Here is a 17,803-nt window from a genome sequence, read left to right as displayed (position 1 = left end):
AATGAGGATCTATACTGCCTGTGGTACCAACATCACCGATCCGACTGGACCTATGGAGGTCTGGTGTCGCTGCTACCACCGCTGAACTCCAAACAGCACAGATGTTGCCAAACCGGACACAGCGCTACAGACGCTGGGAGTAACGCCAAAGACAAGCAGCACTAATGGAGCTATTACTACTGGAAACGATAATGGAGCTGGTACTGTGAATTTAGACCTAAATTTAATTTTGAATATATGAAATCCACATCTAGACTTGAACCTCATGCTTTAAATAAGCAAACTGTTAATCAGTGAAATTCTTTGATCAAAACTGCTAGAAACAAAAAGGTTTATAGTTCCAAGTAAAAGGAAGCAACTTTTTCTGCACATCTTTGTTTTTACAGGAGTTCGTTCAATAGGCATAGAGTATAAAAACTAAATCCTGCTGCGCTTTGTTTAGTCTTGGTCCTGGGAGCACAGGGCACATAGAATCTGAAGACCTCACTATGGTTGCAAAGTTCACACTTTCAAATGAGGGAGAACTATACAAGTCAAAAATGATCAATGATTGATAATTTTTTTTAATTATTTTGATGTGTTAAATAAAAAGAAAAGGCATGTTCTAATCCTAATTTAATTTAAAAAGCCTTTCTCAAATTATGGAATACAATTTAAATATGTTTTTTAAAATCAATATGTTTATAGTTTCTATTCTGTTCTCCGTTTGGAGTTCATATACAGCAAAATATTTTTTGCAGGATTTGTAATTGTAATATCTTAATTTTTATACTCTCCCCATGCACATGCATGAAGCTGTGACAGAACTGGAGAATTCCCATGATTCACCGACTGCTGAGGAATTTTATCTGATGTCCTTTCCAGCTTTTAGACTTAAAAAGAAGATTACTGGGTTATTTTACTGTATGATTTTCACAAAGGATTTTAATTATTGTCTGTCTGGAAATGTAAAGCATCAAATCTTGAATAGAAAATGTAACTAATTTGCAGAGTACTTGCATTAAAAAAATGAATAAAGACAAAACGTTTTCATGCAATAATTGAGTCAGAAATATGTAGAGTGTAAACACAGTAAAGACACTCCTGCCCAGTTTACCTCATTTCAAAATGAAAACGTTACATCTCATATTGAATAAAAATGCATTACGGATGTTCTATTTGGTCACACAAATGGGAATGTGATATATTTCATGCATATCATGTATCAGCTGCAGCCAGCTGAACAAAACTGAATATTAAAGGTTATAAGGAACTCAATATCAGCAACCACGTTTTACTTGACATGCGCACGCAGCAACTCTCGTCTGTCCGACGGCATTTGAAAGCAGCAACAGATCATTTTACAAAAGGGTCTTTGTCATTTTTTCCTTTCTTCAGTTTTAGTTCCTTCTTTCTGTTGTAAGTTCAGAGCTTTGCCATGTAATGAGCTGATGGACTCTATAGACTATTATGTTCGAAACACCTTCCGAAGCATGCCAGAGCGTGGCAAATAATTAATAACCGTTTTTCTTGAAAAACTATGATTTCATTCAACATTCAAGTTTTACGTTTCTGTTGGTGAAGTATGTAATGTGATCGTTTAGGATAGCATGTATGTCCTAAAGGAATTAAGTTGATTTGAACATAAAACGAATGGGAAGCTGCGAGATGAGATGAGGGATTTCCGAGCACAAATAAAGAGATTAAAAAAAGTATTTTAAAGACGTAGGAGGTCTTTGAGGAGGGGGAGGCTGGAAATTTCTCCTGTTGTGCAGAACAGTCTGGGACGGCTTCCTGCCGCCTATTGCTCCACTTTTTTTTCTTCAACTTTCCAAGTACAGTTTTCAGCGAGGACGAACTATTTGGCCACGAAGCAGTGACCCTGGAAACTGGGACACGGGATTAATGCTGAGTCGAGGGGAAGAACTAGAAAAAAGATGTTCGTGTAGCTTCAAGGAAAGAAGACGGAAGCAGCTTTACAAAAAGGTAAATTCAGACTGTCCACAGTGCTCTGCTTAAATAACGTGCTGCTGTCGCCAACGCGTTGGGCTTCTTACTTTGTAGGCAACAAAACAAACAGACAAGCAAACGAACATAAAAAGAACCAGATAAAAACCTCCAGTTCCAGGCTATAAACATGGTTGACTTCTCGCGAGTCATTTACTCTTCTACCCCCCTCCTGCCCCTACACACACACACACACACACACACACACACACACACGCACACAGAGACGAAGCTGCTGCGATTGAACTTATTTATGTTTTGTCTAAAACTTTCAAGCCTGAAAAAACTTAAGTGTTGATCCACTATTTTGTAAAAAGCCAAACTAAGCCCCCCGTCCTCAGGCTCCACTGCGTCCTTTGGTGGCCATGTAGGTACAGAGGAGGTGAAAGTTGTACGATGCTTTTTTTAAAGTCAGATTACAGTCTTTTGCTTGTTCTGTAAGTAAATAGCTAACCAAAGTTTAAGCAAAGAATATATTTGTTTAATTATAAAGGCAAACATAGTTGAGAACTAATCTAACCTTCAATATCTCAATTCACACAAACATTTAAAATTAGGCCTAAATGTATAAATATAACAATATTTTTTTATACACTTAGCATATTTGTGGTGTGTTCCATTTTCCCTTGTATTTGTCCAGCTTATTCTCTTCAACTTGGTTTCAAAGACAGAACTGTCACACCCAGTTTCTCTATTATTCACCTGCAAATCAGAGAACCTGCAGAATTAGTAATTGTTTGTGCAGCAGTCAGGCTTACTGCAGTTAGAATTATAGGTCGATAACACATTGCCTCCCAGCATTTTTTTCATTCAAATGTCCTTACTAAACGTGTAAATGTCTCTTACAAGTTTTGTGACAGATTTATTGAAATACTGTCAAAGTCAGTAGTAAATAGTTCTTTAACATATCATGTTTTGTATGATCTGCAGACATCTTGGATTTTGAGCTCTGGTTGATGAAGATATTTTTTTCAGTGTTTAACGTAATTTTTCCAAAATGAAAATTGCTTATTTTTATGTGTACATATGGGCTGTTGACTGTGTTGGCAGATGGTTTTTACCCAAAGTTTTTCATAGAGTGGGAAGATTTTTATTTTTTTTTGTAAATCAACTCAGCAAAATACTTTGCGTTAAACTATAATGTCCCATTATTATAAGGCCAGGAAAAAAAATATTTAGCAAGTCCTCATGTGATAAGTTTGAAGCCATGAAAGAGCACTTATAGAGGTGTAGTCACAACTGAACAGTTGCCAGACTCACCTGTCTGCCCCTCCTGTTTTTGTGTGGGAAAACTGTGTGAGCAGCACATGGAAAAACAATTGCCTTACATGAGCTCAAAGCTGATGGTTCCCTGATTTTGGAGAGACCAAGGGAAATTTGGTGGATTCTTTCCTTTACACAGATCAATACTCCAACCAGCAAAGGTAGGATATTTTTATGTTTGATGAGTTTTACAGGAAAGTAACAGAGATAAATACTATCTTAAAAAGATCTAGTAGCAGGCCCAAGTATGTGTCTGTGTGTGTGATGGATGTATTTGGCTTCGTGGTCTTTAGGCCTTTTGTGGCATAAATACTTAACCTTCAGAAGACTAATAAGGCACAAGCTAATTTGGTGGTTTACCTTTTTAGATTTAAGGTTATGTTGTGTATTAAGACATAATCTGAGCTACTAAAATTAATGTGAAGTTTGAACTACAGTTCAGTTAATGTACTTTGAAATGCAAACATGTTTGTATACTGTGTGTCTGTTTTCTTGCTGGTGGTGATCAGAGGGCCCAGTGGCGCTGGTTGTATGGCAGCCCTCTGTCAGTGTGTGTGTGTGTTCTGTCAGTGTGTGTGTTCTGTCAGTGTGTGTGTGTGTGTGTGTTCTGTCAGTGTGTGTGTGTGTGTTTGTTCTGTCAGTGTGTGTGTGTGTGTTCTGTCAGTGTGTGTGTGTGTGTGTGTTCTGTCAGTGTGTGTGTGTGTGTTCTGTCAGTGTGTGTGTGTGTTCTGTCAGTGTGTGTGTGTGTGTGTTCTGTCAGTGTGTGTGTGTGTTCTGTCAGTGTGTGTGTGTGTGTTCTGTCAGTGTGTGTGTGTGTGTTCTGTCAGTGTGCCTTAGAGCAGACGTGACTAACACACAGCCTAACACCAGCAGTGTACGTGTAGGTGAGCATGAAAGAGTGAGTGACAGATTGTAGTGGAAAGAACTTTGAAGTCTTCTGGGACTAGATAAAGTGTATGGGCCATTTTATTTATATTGCATGCTTGTTACTACGAGGGGCAGTTTAGGACAAAAACTATGTTTTGTCTCACACACTACTAAAAACTAACACACACACACACATACTATTCTGAGTGATAGGTCGAAAATGTGTGTGTAAAATAACACTAGGCTGAATGGAATGAATGAATGGGGATGAGACTAGTACTTTTCTGTGTGAAAGACAATTTTTTTGCATGTGTGAGAGAAACTCATTTTTTGGTATGTGTGAGAGTTGTCACGGAAGAGGCGGGGCATAATTTGGAGCTCAAATCGTGCATGCGTTGATACCACAGTGAAGTTAGCTTCAAATTGGATATTGACGCTCCCCGGTGTAAGCGGCGTTTAGCTCAAGGTTGATCCAATTTATGAACGCTAATTTCGGCCAGCCGTTCTCTACCGCTCCCTCCTCAAGTGCTCGGAGGTTCACGTACTTAGAGCCTAAGTGAACCTTAGAGCGCTGGAGGGGAGCGGAGCTAATGTCGACGGTGTGTCATACCCGTAAATCCAGCATACCTTATGGTAATGTACGGAGCCCTCCAGGGGACATGGGGATTTTTTTTTCTTTTGCTTTCCCTCGCAATGATCTACTGATCAGTTCGTGTGGCATAATTGAATACTGTAAGCCATTTTTACGGTGGTCGTCGTACTTTCTGCTTTAATACAAGCTTATAAGGTTTTTCCATGGACTATTTCTGAGTTATTACCGAGTTATTATCTGATTGTGTCTATTGTGTTCGTCTGAATGGTTTAAAGAGCTGCTTTCTGTGATGTTCCATCTGAGCCTTAACAGACATAAACATGCAGTCAATAAATCGATTTTCAATCAGTTTTTTGCACCAAAGCGTTAATAATAATAATAATCACGTTTTATTATTATAAAACACAGCAAACTAATGGTGGTAGACAGTGGCGGAGCTAGACTTTTAAAGTTGGGGGGGGGGGCAAGACTACCTCTGGGGGGGCAAAATTTAAAATGTGTGTGTGTACACACACACATATATATATATATAATTTAAAAAATAACCAAACTGAATATTTGGTTATTTTTTAAGCCCCTCTGTCATTTGACATGTTATAATTAACAGCTTTGACTGGAGCACATGGAGACATGATAGACTTTACGCCAAGAGTTCATCGCAGAGGAAACTAAAATCAATCAAATAAAAGATCCTTTCTGAATATCATCTCATGGACACTGAACTAAATGCGTCTTTCTGACCGGGAGCTGACAGCGTGTTGAAGAGTTATGGACACCTTGGTTAGGAAGCTCTGATTGGACAGGTAACAATATTTCGGGTTGGACCAGAATTATTTGTCTGATGGTGGCTCGGGCTTCTAATGAGTTTACATTTAATGAGTTTGGAGCACACAGAGAAAAACTAAAGAAAATGTTATGATCTACTTATTGTAGTTTAAATAGAGGAATAACAGGTGTCTGTTGAGGGAGGAAATAAATTAAAGTGCAGATCCTTTAGGCAGAAACAAGCGCAGAGCGCTGAGCAATAAATGCTCCAATTAATCACACATGAGATGACAAACACCAAATATACAATATATTTTTAAAAACAAAACCAGTAAAAACTTAACTGAGTTAATATGTCAGATTCCCTCCTCAGCCTCGTCTTGATAAGAACAGAGAGCAGTTCGCTGGTTTCTGTCCAGACTGTGATGAAGCGCAGCTGACACAGACAGTTTCAACTTTGCGCACAGAGAACATCGTGGAGCTCATTATTAATCAGACTAAGAACAATATCTGTCAGAGAATCATCTCTGATCTGGACGCTTTAACGGACCAGAGGCTTTGGAGCGTCCAGCAGCTGATCCGCTTCTGCTGGTTTTTCTCCCGCTGAGGGAAGTGATGCGGGATCAGGAAACGATCAGAGTTCTGTCGTCTTCTAATCACGTCATTTTGTGAATTGTTACCTGATTTCAAAAACGTTCTCGCAGAGAAATAATAAATGTTTCGTTTGATGACTACAAACGGAAATAAAAATTTTTTTTTTCTTTGACGGACAACGAAAAAACTAGCGCAACCTCTGCTCCAAACTAGAACATTGTCGGCCCTCTTCAGTTTTTTTTATTTTTGCGGAGGATCAATAAATAACTTATTGGTGTTTTACCATCACCACCAGGTATGAAGTGCTTTAGCCTTTGAGTTGCACCACAGCAGCAACTGAAACACCCAGGAGAAGAATATCAGCTTGTTGTTATGATTATAAAGGAGGCTGGTATCGCGCCTGATATAAATCTATTTATTTATGTCATCACATGGACTTATAAAAAGTTTTATACATTTTCTTTTCATATATTTATTATTGTTTTTCTTCTTTAGATATTAGCTTAGAATGATTCCAAATAATGTACAGGAATAACCTGGTGCTGTTACATGTCAATCATCAGGGGGGGCCACTAAGGGGGGCCAATCAGATGACAGAGGGGGCACTGGCCCCCCCTCTGGCTCCGCCACTGGTGGTAGAGGGCCTCACTGGGTTAACTCGGGGAATCTCATCTGTCCATGTATCAATCAACTCCAAACCTCTTCTTTGTTCTGTCATAATTATCGATTTATTGCATTTTAATTATCATGCTCCAAACTTTGCGAGGACTGACCACCTCGCTCACCCACACAGAGCCAGCAGCCAGTAACCTTCCCATTCATATTGATGACGTCATGCCCACATCGACACGCCCACCACCAGGTGTCAAAGCCGCTGCTCCTGTCATATCAATAATTATTTCATTCATATGGCTCCTATAGAGTCTCAGTGAAAATGTATTTATTATTATTAACTCTTTGGTGCAGAAAACTGATTGAAAATCGATTTATTGACTGCATGTTTATGTCTGTTAAGGCTCAGATGGAACGGCACAGAAAGCAGCTCTTTAAACCATTCAGACGAACACAATAGACACAATCAGATGACTTATTACCCCGCGGTAATAACTCAGAAATAGTCCATGGAAAAAACCTTATAAGCTTGTATTAAAGCAGAAATTACGGCGGCCACCGTTAGAAAGGCTCAGTATTCAATTATGCTGCATGAACTGATGAATAGAGTTTTGCGAGGGAACGCAAAAGAAAAAAAATCCCCATGTCCCCTGGAGGGCTCCGTAGTAATGCGCATGCGCACCTCCATGTTACATTTCTTATAAATCCGTCATACCTGTAGAAGTTTCATTTTGTGTTTTATTTCTCAGAAGTTTACGGTAAATAATGAGAAAAATCTAGTTATTTCCACGCAGTGTGCAGAAAGATGTTGTTGTGCTTGTTGCCTAACAGCTTCGGTCAGCATCCAGCGTTACTCATGTGCTTTTTAAAGGACATTTTCCTTGCAGTTTTTTAAAGAAGTATTAAAATATTAAAAAGGTATGCAACACTAGGAATCAGAAGAATCAGAATCAGAAGAATTTTATTGTCATTGTCACAAAGACAACAAAATAGCAGTTTCAGTTACAACCATCCAAAAAAACCTAGTATTTTCTTCAATAGCTTCCAGGTCATGTGAAGTATTGACTGAAAATCACTTTGAAATAATTATACTAGTCTGTACAGATGAGGCAGTCATTTGTTTTCCATTTTAACAATCTGATATGTAGTGAGAAAATGTCATGTTTCAGTTGTTGGCTGTTTCTATGACTTTGTATTTTTGTGTTTTATGGTGTAAAGCTCTTTGAAATGCCTTGTTGTTGAAATGTGATATATACATAAAATTTGATTAGATTTTTAGATTTGGGGGTTTTCTGTCCGAGGTCACATTTTCCGCAACCGGGGTTTTGAAGGGATCCATTTTGGTGGCCTTGGGATGACGCCTCTGCTTTTGGCAGATGATGTGGCCCTTCTGGCTTCATCAGGTCGTGATCTACAGCTTTACTGGAGCAGTATGCAGCCGAGTGTGAAGCGGCCTGGAGGAGGATCAGTACCTCCAGATCCAAGGCCAGGGTCTTGAGCTGAAACAGGGTCGAGTGCCTTATTTGGGTCAGGGAAGATTGTCCTGACCCAAGTGGAGGAGTTTAAGTATCTTAGGATCTTGTTCATTGTTGGAGTTCATTCATTTCTGTCTCTGTTCACCACCCGTGTTCGTTAACCAGTTTCAGGACCCGACCAGAACCACTCATTGTAAATGACCTTGAGAAATAATGAGATTTGGTTGTATATAAAAATAAGCTTAAATTCTAAAAAAATGATAAAATTTCACAATTCATACATATCCAAATGGAACATCATGCTTCTTAGGTTACATTCACCGTCCAGCTCTGGGGCCAAGTGACAAGAAGCCATGAGGCAAAGATTGTAGCAAGTTTAGCTTTTTATTCATCTCTGCAATCTGGACCTTCCCTAAATGGTACTCTAATCAGTTTCAGTCTGTTCACATATGACTGCCAGCAGTCACATATAAACATGGTGATGTATGCTGCAGCGTGTTAAGCAGATGAAAGGGGCTGAAAGTGATGGAGGAAAATACAGAATCCATAACATTAAGAATGAGGGGAAAATGGAACAGGAGATCAATAGACGGATTGGCACAGCGTCTGCAGTAAAGTGGGAGCTGGACCAGTCTGTCGTGGTGAAGAGACAGCTGGATCAAAAAGGAAGGTCTCTATTTGCCAGTCGATCTACGTCTCTACTTTCATCTATGGCATAGATTTAAGGGTCTTGACTGAAAGAACAAAATTACAAACACAAGCGGCCAAAATTATGTTTTTTCATACGTTGTCTGGGCTCTCCCTTAGTGACAGGATAAGAAGCTCAGTCATCCAGGAGGGACTCAGAGTAGAACCGCTGATTTTACACTTCGAGAGGAGCCAGCTGAGGAGGGTCAGGCATCAGATTAGGATGCCTTCTTAACGCCTCCCTAGTGAGGTCTTTTGGACATGTCCTACCAGGAGGAGGCCCACAGGAAGACCCAGGACACGCTGGATGGACTATGTTTCTTGGCTGGCCTGGGAACGCCTTGGGATTCCCCTGGAGGAGCTGGAAGAAGTGGCTGGGAGAGGGAAGTCTGGGCCTCTGCTGACCCTGCAACACGACTGCGGACAAGGGGAAGATGATTGATATATTGATTTAATGATTGATTGATTTTTCTTCAATAGCTTATGGGTCATGAGACCCATGAGTTAATTGGGTCTTATTAACTCAAAGTCAATGTGAAATTATACTACCACCTATAGGTGGTGCACACTCATTTTTATTCAATTTAACCCTTTTTATTCCTCATCAGTGGGTCACATGAAATTTAAGCTATTAAACACTTTTTTTTAATTTGTAGATTTAAATTATGTAAAAAATTGAAAAATATCTAAAATGGGGAAAAAATGAGGGTGCCTCATCTCTAATGATTTGTAAAACAATTTCAAAGTGGTTTTGAATCAATAGAACACATGTCTTGGAAGCTATTACAAAAACATCTTAAATTTTGACAAAGAAAAATGCTAAAAAATGGAAAACAAATGACTGCCTCATCTGTGCAGACTAGTATAATTATTTCAAAGTGATTTTGAGTCAATACTTCACATGACCTGGAAGCTATTGAAGAAAATACTATATTATTTAATATTAAAATTATTGAAAATAATGTATATGACTTTAAAATGTAATAGATGCTATTTTGTCTCATGTTAAAGCATGAATTAGCACCGACAATTAGTTAGTCGGTTACAATTCAAGTCATTTATTAACATTTATTTGACAGGAATGTTTGGTTCAGTAATTTGTTGACAGTTCCTAAGTGAAGCTTCGGCGCTGCGGCCCGGAGCGGTGGAGAACCGCTGGCCGACATTAGCGTTCATCAATTGGATCAACCTTGAGCTAAACGCCGCTCACTCCACGGCGCTCGAACCATCTTCACTGCGGTGGGTGACCGTGACGTCATCACCCAAAATTATAATTTTTAATATCTCAGAAACCAAAGCTACACAAACGACAATTTTAACTGCACAAACCTGCACAAACGCAGCACTAACGATCTAGACCACTTTGGTTTGTTTTGGAGCAAGATGGGGTGATGGTGAACTCTGGATCACCTAAAAAATAATTTTTAATATCTCAGAAACCAAAACTGCACAAACGAAAATTTTAACTGCACAAACGGAGCACTAACCATTCAGACTATTTGCTGAATTTTTTGACGTGGGTGGGGTGTCAGCTTCACACAGCTAAATGTATTACCTCAGATGATCATCACTTGTTACCCGTAATGTTCAATGCATAAAATTCTAGGACAGGATCTATTTCATTATATCTTCACTTACCTGAAATATGTTAAATACAACAAATATTTATTAAAGTGTGATCTAATTCATAAAATGTGTCACCTTTATTGTTTAATTACACATAAATGTTTAAAGATGGGCTCTTTCATCTGGTTTGTGTCATGATGTGGCGGTGGACACAAATGCAGTAGGCAGTAGACTTACTTTATGTGGATGTTATTTTAATGAACAAAATAAACAACTAAATCCAAAATCCGGGAAAAACAAGGAAATCCTAAACACAATGAAACAGGAGACACAAGGGATAACAAAGGGATAACAAAGTGAGCAGGGTAACAAGCTGGACTGGTGAGTTGTGACTGAAAAGAGGAGCTTCAGCAGCTTAATGGCCTAAATGAGAAGAGTGACAGCAGGTGAGAGTCATTTGGCTCAGGAGCTGCTGAGGAGAAGGTGGAACAGGGAAACTAAGGAGATCTGCTGGGACACAAACGGGAGGAAACGGGAAACTGAAAAATACTTCTAATACAAAAGACACTAAGAGTAAAGAAAACCTGATGAACTAGAAGAGAAAGATATGAGGGAAACCAGAACTAAATAGAAACAAGGCTGATCTAACAATAAGAACTAAGGAACACAGAGCTAGAAAAACTAGATCTAAACAAAGAAATAACCCAACTAGAATAACTAAAGAAAGTTACAGACTCAGACATGGAAGAATAACTGAACCTATGGTGATCAAATTAAGAAATAAACATTACTAGAAACCCTGCAGGGAGGCTGAAATAATAACTAACAGGATAAAATATAATTATAGTCATTAAAGAGGCTTGACATGGACTCAGACAAACAAGGAAAAGCAATAATATAATTCTAACTACACTAAATACCTCTAATAATATCAAAATGACATAATCACATAAAATATTTATTTAAAAAATATAATTTTTCATTACATGTATGTTTATAACCTGAAATATTTAAATATCAAATTTTTACTTAAAATGTGATTCATTTCTTCACATGTTTACATGCAACTTGAATCAAACGATTCATGAATGTTTAATACTTTAAATTATTAAATGAGAGAAAACAGCCACTTCCAACTATTTCAACACAAATGGTTCCTGTTCAGTCTGCAGCCTGGCTGATCTTCTCTCCTGGGTTTCTTCCTCCTCAGCCTCTCCATCTTGCTCCTCTTCTGTTGCCTCTACTGTGTTTTTATTATTTACCTCTTCTGGGGTTAATAATGAAAACAGTCTCAGTAACTTGTTGATGGTTTTGCTGTATCGACTCTTTAATTGACGCCATGTCGGTCCGACGTTGTGCCGTTGACCTCAGTGACCCATATTCAGCGCTGGACCCCAGTCAGGATGGAGCTCATCCATTTCACACATCAGTTTGCCTTTAAGAGGACATATCAGAACACATCAGTATTAAAACTGTAAATTTGATAACACTAGAAAAATAGTTTACTTCACAATAATGTAATAACCTCGATGTCCACTGACAAAACTCGGACTATGCTACCTAAACAATATAAGACAATAACGCAGCAAGTTCGTACCATAGCTAAATTATTTTAAGTAACTTGGATTAAAAAATATCTGAGAGACTGTTGTTTTTGTCGGTTATGTTTATGGACACCAAAGATGGCGCTGATACCCCTCCAACTAGAGCAGTGACATCACGCTCCGCCATCTTTGTTACCACCGACAAAAACGACTGTCTCACAGATATTTTAGCTATGGCACAAACTTGCTGCGCTATTGGGCATAATGTCCGATCACACGACCGAAAAGGTAAAAAGATGGAAAATGGACTTTAGTTTCACTATTTTCCTGCTTGGAAACAACGCGAGGAGGCTAAGCTATCGGAGCTAACGAGAAGAAAACGAATGTCCTGGTATCAGCGGTGAGACACTGATATTACGTTCTCCAACTTCCCCAGATACCTACAAGTTTCTTCCAGACATTTCCATTCTGGTGAGTGTCTAAATTTGCTTTGTTGATGTTGTGTCATAATTTTTTGCTATGATTTTGTCCGAGTGTTCATGTTCCGTTTATGTTGAGTTCATTTAAGTGGGTCAACCTTGTTTAGGTCGGGCTAATATTGTTTAGGTAGCATAGTCCGAGTGTGTTCTGTCCTCTTAAAGGCAGACCGACGTATGAAATGGATGAGCTCAATCCTGACTGGGGTCCAGCGCTGAATATGGGTCACTGCGAGGTCAACGGCACAACGTCGGACCGACATGGGTGTCAATTAAAGAGGCGATACAGCAAAACCATCAACAAGTTACTGAGACTGTTTTCATTATTTACCCCAGAAGAGATAAATAATACCGCAAGAGACTGTAGATGAGCAAGTTGGAGAGGCTGAGGAGGAAACGCCAGGAGAGGAGATCAGCAAGGCTGCAGAAATATGTGTACAGTTGGAAGTGGCCGTTTTCTCTCATTCAATAATTTCATGTGGTAAACATACATGAAACATTTGATAAACACACTTCCAGTTGCATGTAAACAGGTGAAGAAATTGATCACATTTAAAGTAAAAATTTGATATTTAAAATATTTCAGGTAATAAACATACATGTGATGAAAGATTATATTTTTAAATAAACATTTTATGTGATTAAAGTAAACAATTAAATAATCAGACATCTGTCAGGACACTGGGTTTTTGGGTTTGTTTTGCTTTTCATTTTATTTAGCTTCATGTTTTAGTTCACTTTAGTTTAGCCCAGTGGAGCCCAAAGTGGGTCCTGGTTCCCCGGCATCCTGCATGTTTTAGTCTCTCCCTGGTTTAACGCACCTGGATCAAATGATGGCTCGTTAGAGACCTAAGGAACATTGACAAGCTGAAAAGGTTGTTGCTACCAGCAGGGAGAGAACTAAAACGTGCAGAATGCCGGAGCCAGAGGACTGACTTTGGACACCCCTGGTTTAGCCCTTTATGGTCCTTTTAATATTATTTGAGGTATTTAGTATATTATTGCTTTCCTTATTTTCAGTCCCTTATAGTGTTGGTAGTTAGGTTAATTCTTTAGTTAAGGTTCTGTCCTTATTTGTCTGAGTCCATGTCCAACCTCCTTTAATGACTATAGTTTAATTGTATTTTATCCTTCTAGTCCAGGGGTGTCAAACTCCAGTCCTGAAGGGCTGCTGTCCTGCAGTTTTAAGATGTGCCACAGGTACAAAACACCTGAATCAAATTGCTTAATTACCTCCTTCTTGTGTAGGTAAGTTCTCCAGAGCCTTGCTAATGACCTAATTATTCTATTCAGGTGTGGTGCAGCAGAGGCACATCTAAAAGTTGCAGGACAGCGGCCCTCGAGGACTGGAGTTTGACACCCCTGTTCTAGTCATTTCTTATTTCAGCCTCGCTGCAGTGTTTCTCTCTCTCTCTCTCTCTCTCTCTCTCTCTTTATATATATATATAATATATATATATATATATATATATATATATATATATATATATATATATATATATATATGATCAGGATACCTGACATTGCCTGTACAGATACCCCACTGACGGAAAACCATTTTCTTTCGAGTCCTGAAGCCACTAACTTTCTGTCGGTCTGGTAGTCCACAATGTACATTAGCATGAGTTTGTGAACCGGTAACCCACGTGATAGCTGCGCTGTGACGTAAAATGGGCATTAGCCAATGAAAGGCGGACCCTGTGGTAAGGTCCATACTGACTAGTTTGTTTTGGTCTGTGGGCTGCAAAAATGGAGCCGAGCGACGTAAACGTCATACGCTGTGACGTCAACTGCAAAGCTCTATTTGGAAATAGGACCATTGCTCTCCGGAAGTGAAGGGGGCGCTATCTCCTATATTATCCGCGTTCTCCCGCTTTAATTTTCTTTTGAAATCTGTGATATAGCTTCATCTGTAGGAAGGAGTTTCACTCTGAGCATGTATTTCAATTTCTCTTTTTTATTTACTTCAGCGAAGCTCACAGCTTTTAACAAATTCCGTAGCTTTCTGTGTACTTCTTAATCTGAAGCTACTGCCTCTAGTGGCGTGGGGGTGGTAGCACAACTAATATAATTACGTCACTAAACGAGAATACCACAAAATCTTTATTATTTGCTATTAATTTCGCCATTACTGGCAACGTGAAAGATAAATTATCTTCTAAAATACCATATTTTTCTTTAGGATGTAGAGCTAATTAGGTGACATAAACAATACCTTTATACATTATAAATAATATCTATATATCTCCATAAATTATAGGAGGAACAAAAAAAAGACTTTAAAAACAACATTATCAACAACAATAAAAATACCATATCCAATGTATATATAAGAAATTTAATTGAGCAAAAGTCAATAACAAACAAATTAATTAGGTTCACAGATGAATAACCTGGATTGTTAAACAAGCAATAATCCACATTTTTGTTTTGTTGGTAGAGTCCTATACATAGGAAAAAATATAATTAAACTATTTAGTCTTCCAAGGTGGAAATTTTTCTTTGACTCAAACAATAAAATAAAACTCATTAATATAATCATAATATCAACAATTTGTGCATCAAGTAAAACACTTAGCATGCTATAGGTAAATGTTATCATTTAATTTGGCTAAGAATAATTATTGCACTGTCAATGAATGACGTCAAATAGATGTTCTATATTTACCAGAGGAACACAGTAACGCCTTCATGAGCTCAAACTGAGGAAGAAAAGAGGATGGATGCTCTAAACAGTTTAGACAGAGTTGTTTTTGGTTTCACTACTATTTACCTACTATTTTTCCTGCCATTCAAAGTATTCTTAAAAGATTGTCTGTTAGTCTGCAGCTCATGTGACTAAACCAGCCGAGGAGATGAAAAGCTAAAGCACTCAACAGTTAAAACTTGAGATGACTTAAAACTTAAGTTAAATTTCTAAGTTTTAACATTTTAACTCATTGTTAAAATATTAACATTACTTAACTAGAGGTAATGTTAGCTAATGTTACCTCTAACTAACTAGAGGTTTTGCACGAGTTGCACTTGTTAGATAACCCTGAGATCATTGGGTCTTCTTAAAAGATAGATTGACGTTTCTTAAAATTGTAGCCAGTGTTTTCAGCAAAATTGAGCCGACTGTCCTGGTATTTAAAATTTGCCATAGTTTCAACAGGTTGGCCAACGAGTGAACTGGAACCAACTTTCAGGTATTATGTCCCCCCCCCCACGCCAGTAGAGGCCGTAGCAGGCCCGAAAAGATGCGACTAAGGAGCAGATTTAGAAGTACACAGAAAGCAACGGAAATTGTTTAAAACTGTGAGCTGCGCTGAAGTAAATAAAAGAAGTTCTAATATATGCTGAGAGAGAAAGTCCTTCCTTAAGATGAAGCTATCTCACAGATTTCAAAAGAACATTAAAACGGGAGACCGCGGATAATATAAGAAATAGCGCCCCCTTCACTTCTGGAGTGCAATGGTCCCATTTCCAAATAAGGTATGAGACTGACAGTGGTCCATCCCCGCCCCTTTCTGTTTGCTGCAATGAGGCATAGACATAAAATATAAGAATAGACGCCTCATGCGACTATGTCTCTCGGCTGACCTGGGAACGCCTTGGGATTCCCCCGGAGGAGCTGGAAGAAGTGGTTGGGGAGAGGGAAGTCTGGGCCTCCCTTCTGAAGCTGCTGCCCCTGCGACCCGATCCCGGATAAGCGGAAGAAATGGATGGATGGATAGATGGATGGATAGACGCCTCATGGACCGCTCTTGCCTATTGTCGCTGACGACATAGACATAACTTGACTGACGAGATTTAGGGTGGCCATCTTGGAGCGGTCCACCACTCCACTCAGCGTTATGCATTTAGCAGGCATGTATAGGTCTCGCCAGCCAAATGACACTAGCTATCCAAACAGCTAAACAGAACAAATGCAGAAACTCCACAGACTCTGGAATGACGTCTTGAAGTTTTAGTGACATCAATTTTCTGTGAAACTGTAACGAGATAACAAAGAAATACATATAAGTATTGTTGCTGTAGTAACAACGTCAACATCACTACATACACCGTTTTTATACATAGACTAGTTGTCCGAGTTAGCTTAGCATCAGGTCGAATTTACTTCTAACAGAAAAATACATAAATTCTCTACAAATGAAGATGTCTCTGACAACTATTCTCATATGTAATTAATTAAACTTATAATACTTACAGATGATGCTTTAGCGAGCAAGAAAGCAACATAAGTAGGACTGAGGAACTGCCATGCGGCTGAAACTATGCTGTACTTCCCGTTTCTATTTTCCCTACTGCTTTTTGACAACTACTAAGAATGACCACTAGATGGCATTGTTTAGCACAAAACAGTGAACAGAACACTCCCCGCCTGGGATCATTAGAGTCCCTCATAAACATTCAAGCACTAAGGTCATTTGAAGACATAAGCAAAACCACTTCAGTGGCTGGGCGGCAAAATGTCCTTTTACAGTCCCCATTTGAGGTCGTTACCTCAACCTTTCTGACTAGTCCATCTTGGCCTGGAAAGATCTTTGAGACAACTCCCATAGGCCACTCGTTCCTCTTCACTTGAGTATCTTTGAGCAGCACTATGTCTCCATCCTTAAGGCTTGGTCTCTTGTTCTGCCACTTATGGCGAAACTGCAGATGTATTTGCGCTTCCATTTAGCCCAGAATGTGTCCGCAAGACTCTGTACTCTTTTCCACTGTTCTTTTAGCATTATGCGGTTCTTAAAGTCTCCTGGTGGAGGGCGTGAAGATCCAGTTTTTAGAGTGAGCAACAATGCTGGTGTGAGAATAAGGGGTGACTCAGGGTCAGATGATACTGGAACAAGAGGACGTGCGTTCATAATGGCAGATACTTGGGCCGTAAAGGTTGACAGAAGTTCATGGGTTAACTGCGCTTTTTTGCAGACCTGAAACATGGAGTCGAGGATGCGCTTAGCAATCCCGATCATCCGTTCCCAAGCACCTCCCATGTGCGATGCGTGGGGTGGATTGAAAATCCAAGAGCAGTTTTGCTGACTCAAGTAGTTTTAGATGTTCTGGAAGCCAGGGTCAGTTTTACTCATTTTCAGTGCTCGGGCAGCACCAACAAAATTTGTACCACAGTCTGATCTGATCTGCTTTGCCGGACCTCTGATGGCGAAAAGACGTCTCAGGGCATTAATGAAACTGTCAGTGCTCATTGACTCAATTAACTCAATGTGGACTGCTCTCGTAGACATACATGAGAACATAACGGCCAATTAACTCAATGTGGACTGCTCTCGTAGACATACATGAGAACATAACGGCCCACCATTTTGAGTTGGCTTGTCCACCTCTTGTGCGTCGCAAAACTACGTTCCAAGGGCCGAACACATCGACACCAACGTA

General features: G+C 39.2%; 1 protein-coding gene across 6 annotated transcripts in view; it reads left to right on the top strand.

The window, feature by feature from the left end:
- Nucleotides 1–1,408: 1,408 nt before the first annotated feature.
- The window catches only part of amot (angiomotin), an 87,653-nt gene continuing 71,258 nt past the window's right edge, over nt 1,409–17,803 (top strand). For 2 of the 6 annotated variants that reach the window (XM_081615155.1, XM_081615153.1), the window contains exon 1: nt 1,410–1,965. Coding sequence is in view for 1 of the 6 variants with exons in the window: in XM_081615151.1 (XP_081471277.1) it covers nt 1,885–1,965 (81 nt within the window). In the remaining 5 variants the exon portion in view is untranslated. Of the gene's footprint in view, nt 1,966–3,256; nt 3,411–17,803 lie in introns of those variants that run through there. The other 4 variants (XM_081615157.1, XM_081615156.1, XM_081615151.1 and 1 more) reach the window with 3 other exon arrangements.

This window comes from Poecilia reticulata, chromosome 14, assembly GCF_904066995.2.
Source record: "Poecilia reticulata chromosome 14, P_reticulata-male-v2, whole genome shotgun sequence".
NCBI lineage: Eukaryota > Metazoa > Chordata > Actinopteri > Cyprinodontiformes > Poeciliidae > Poecilia > Poecilia reticulata.
Note: the sequence above shows the minus strand (reverse complement) of the source record. Positions and strands in the feature narration are given on the sequence as shown.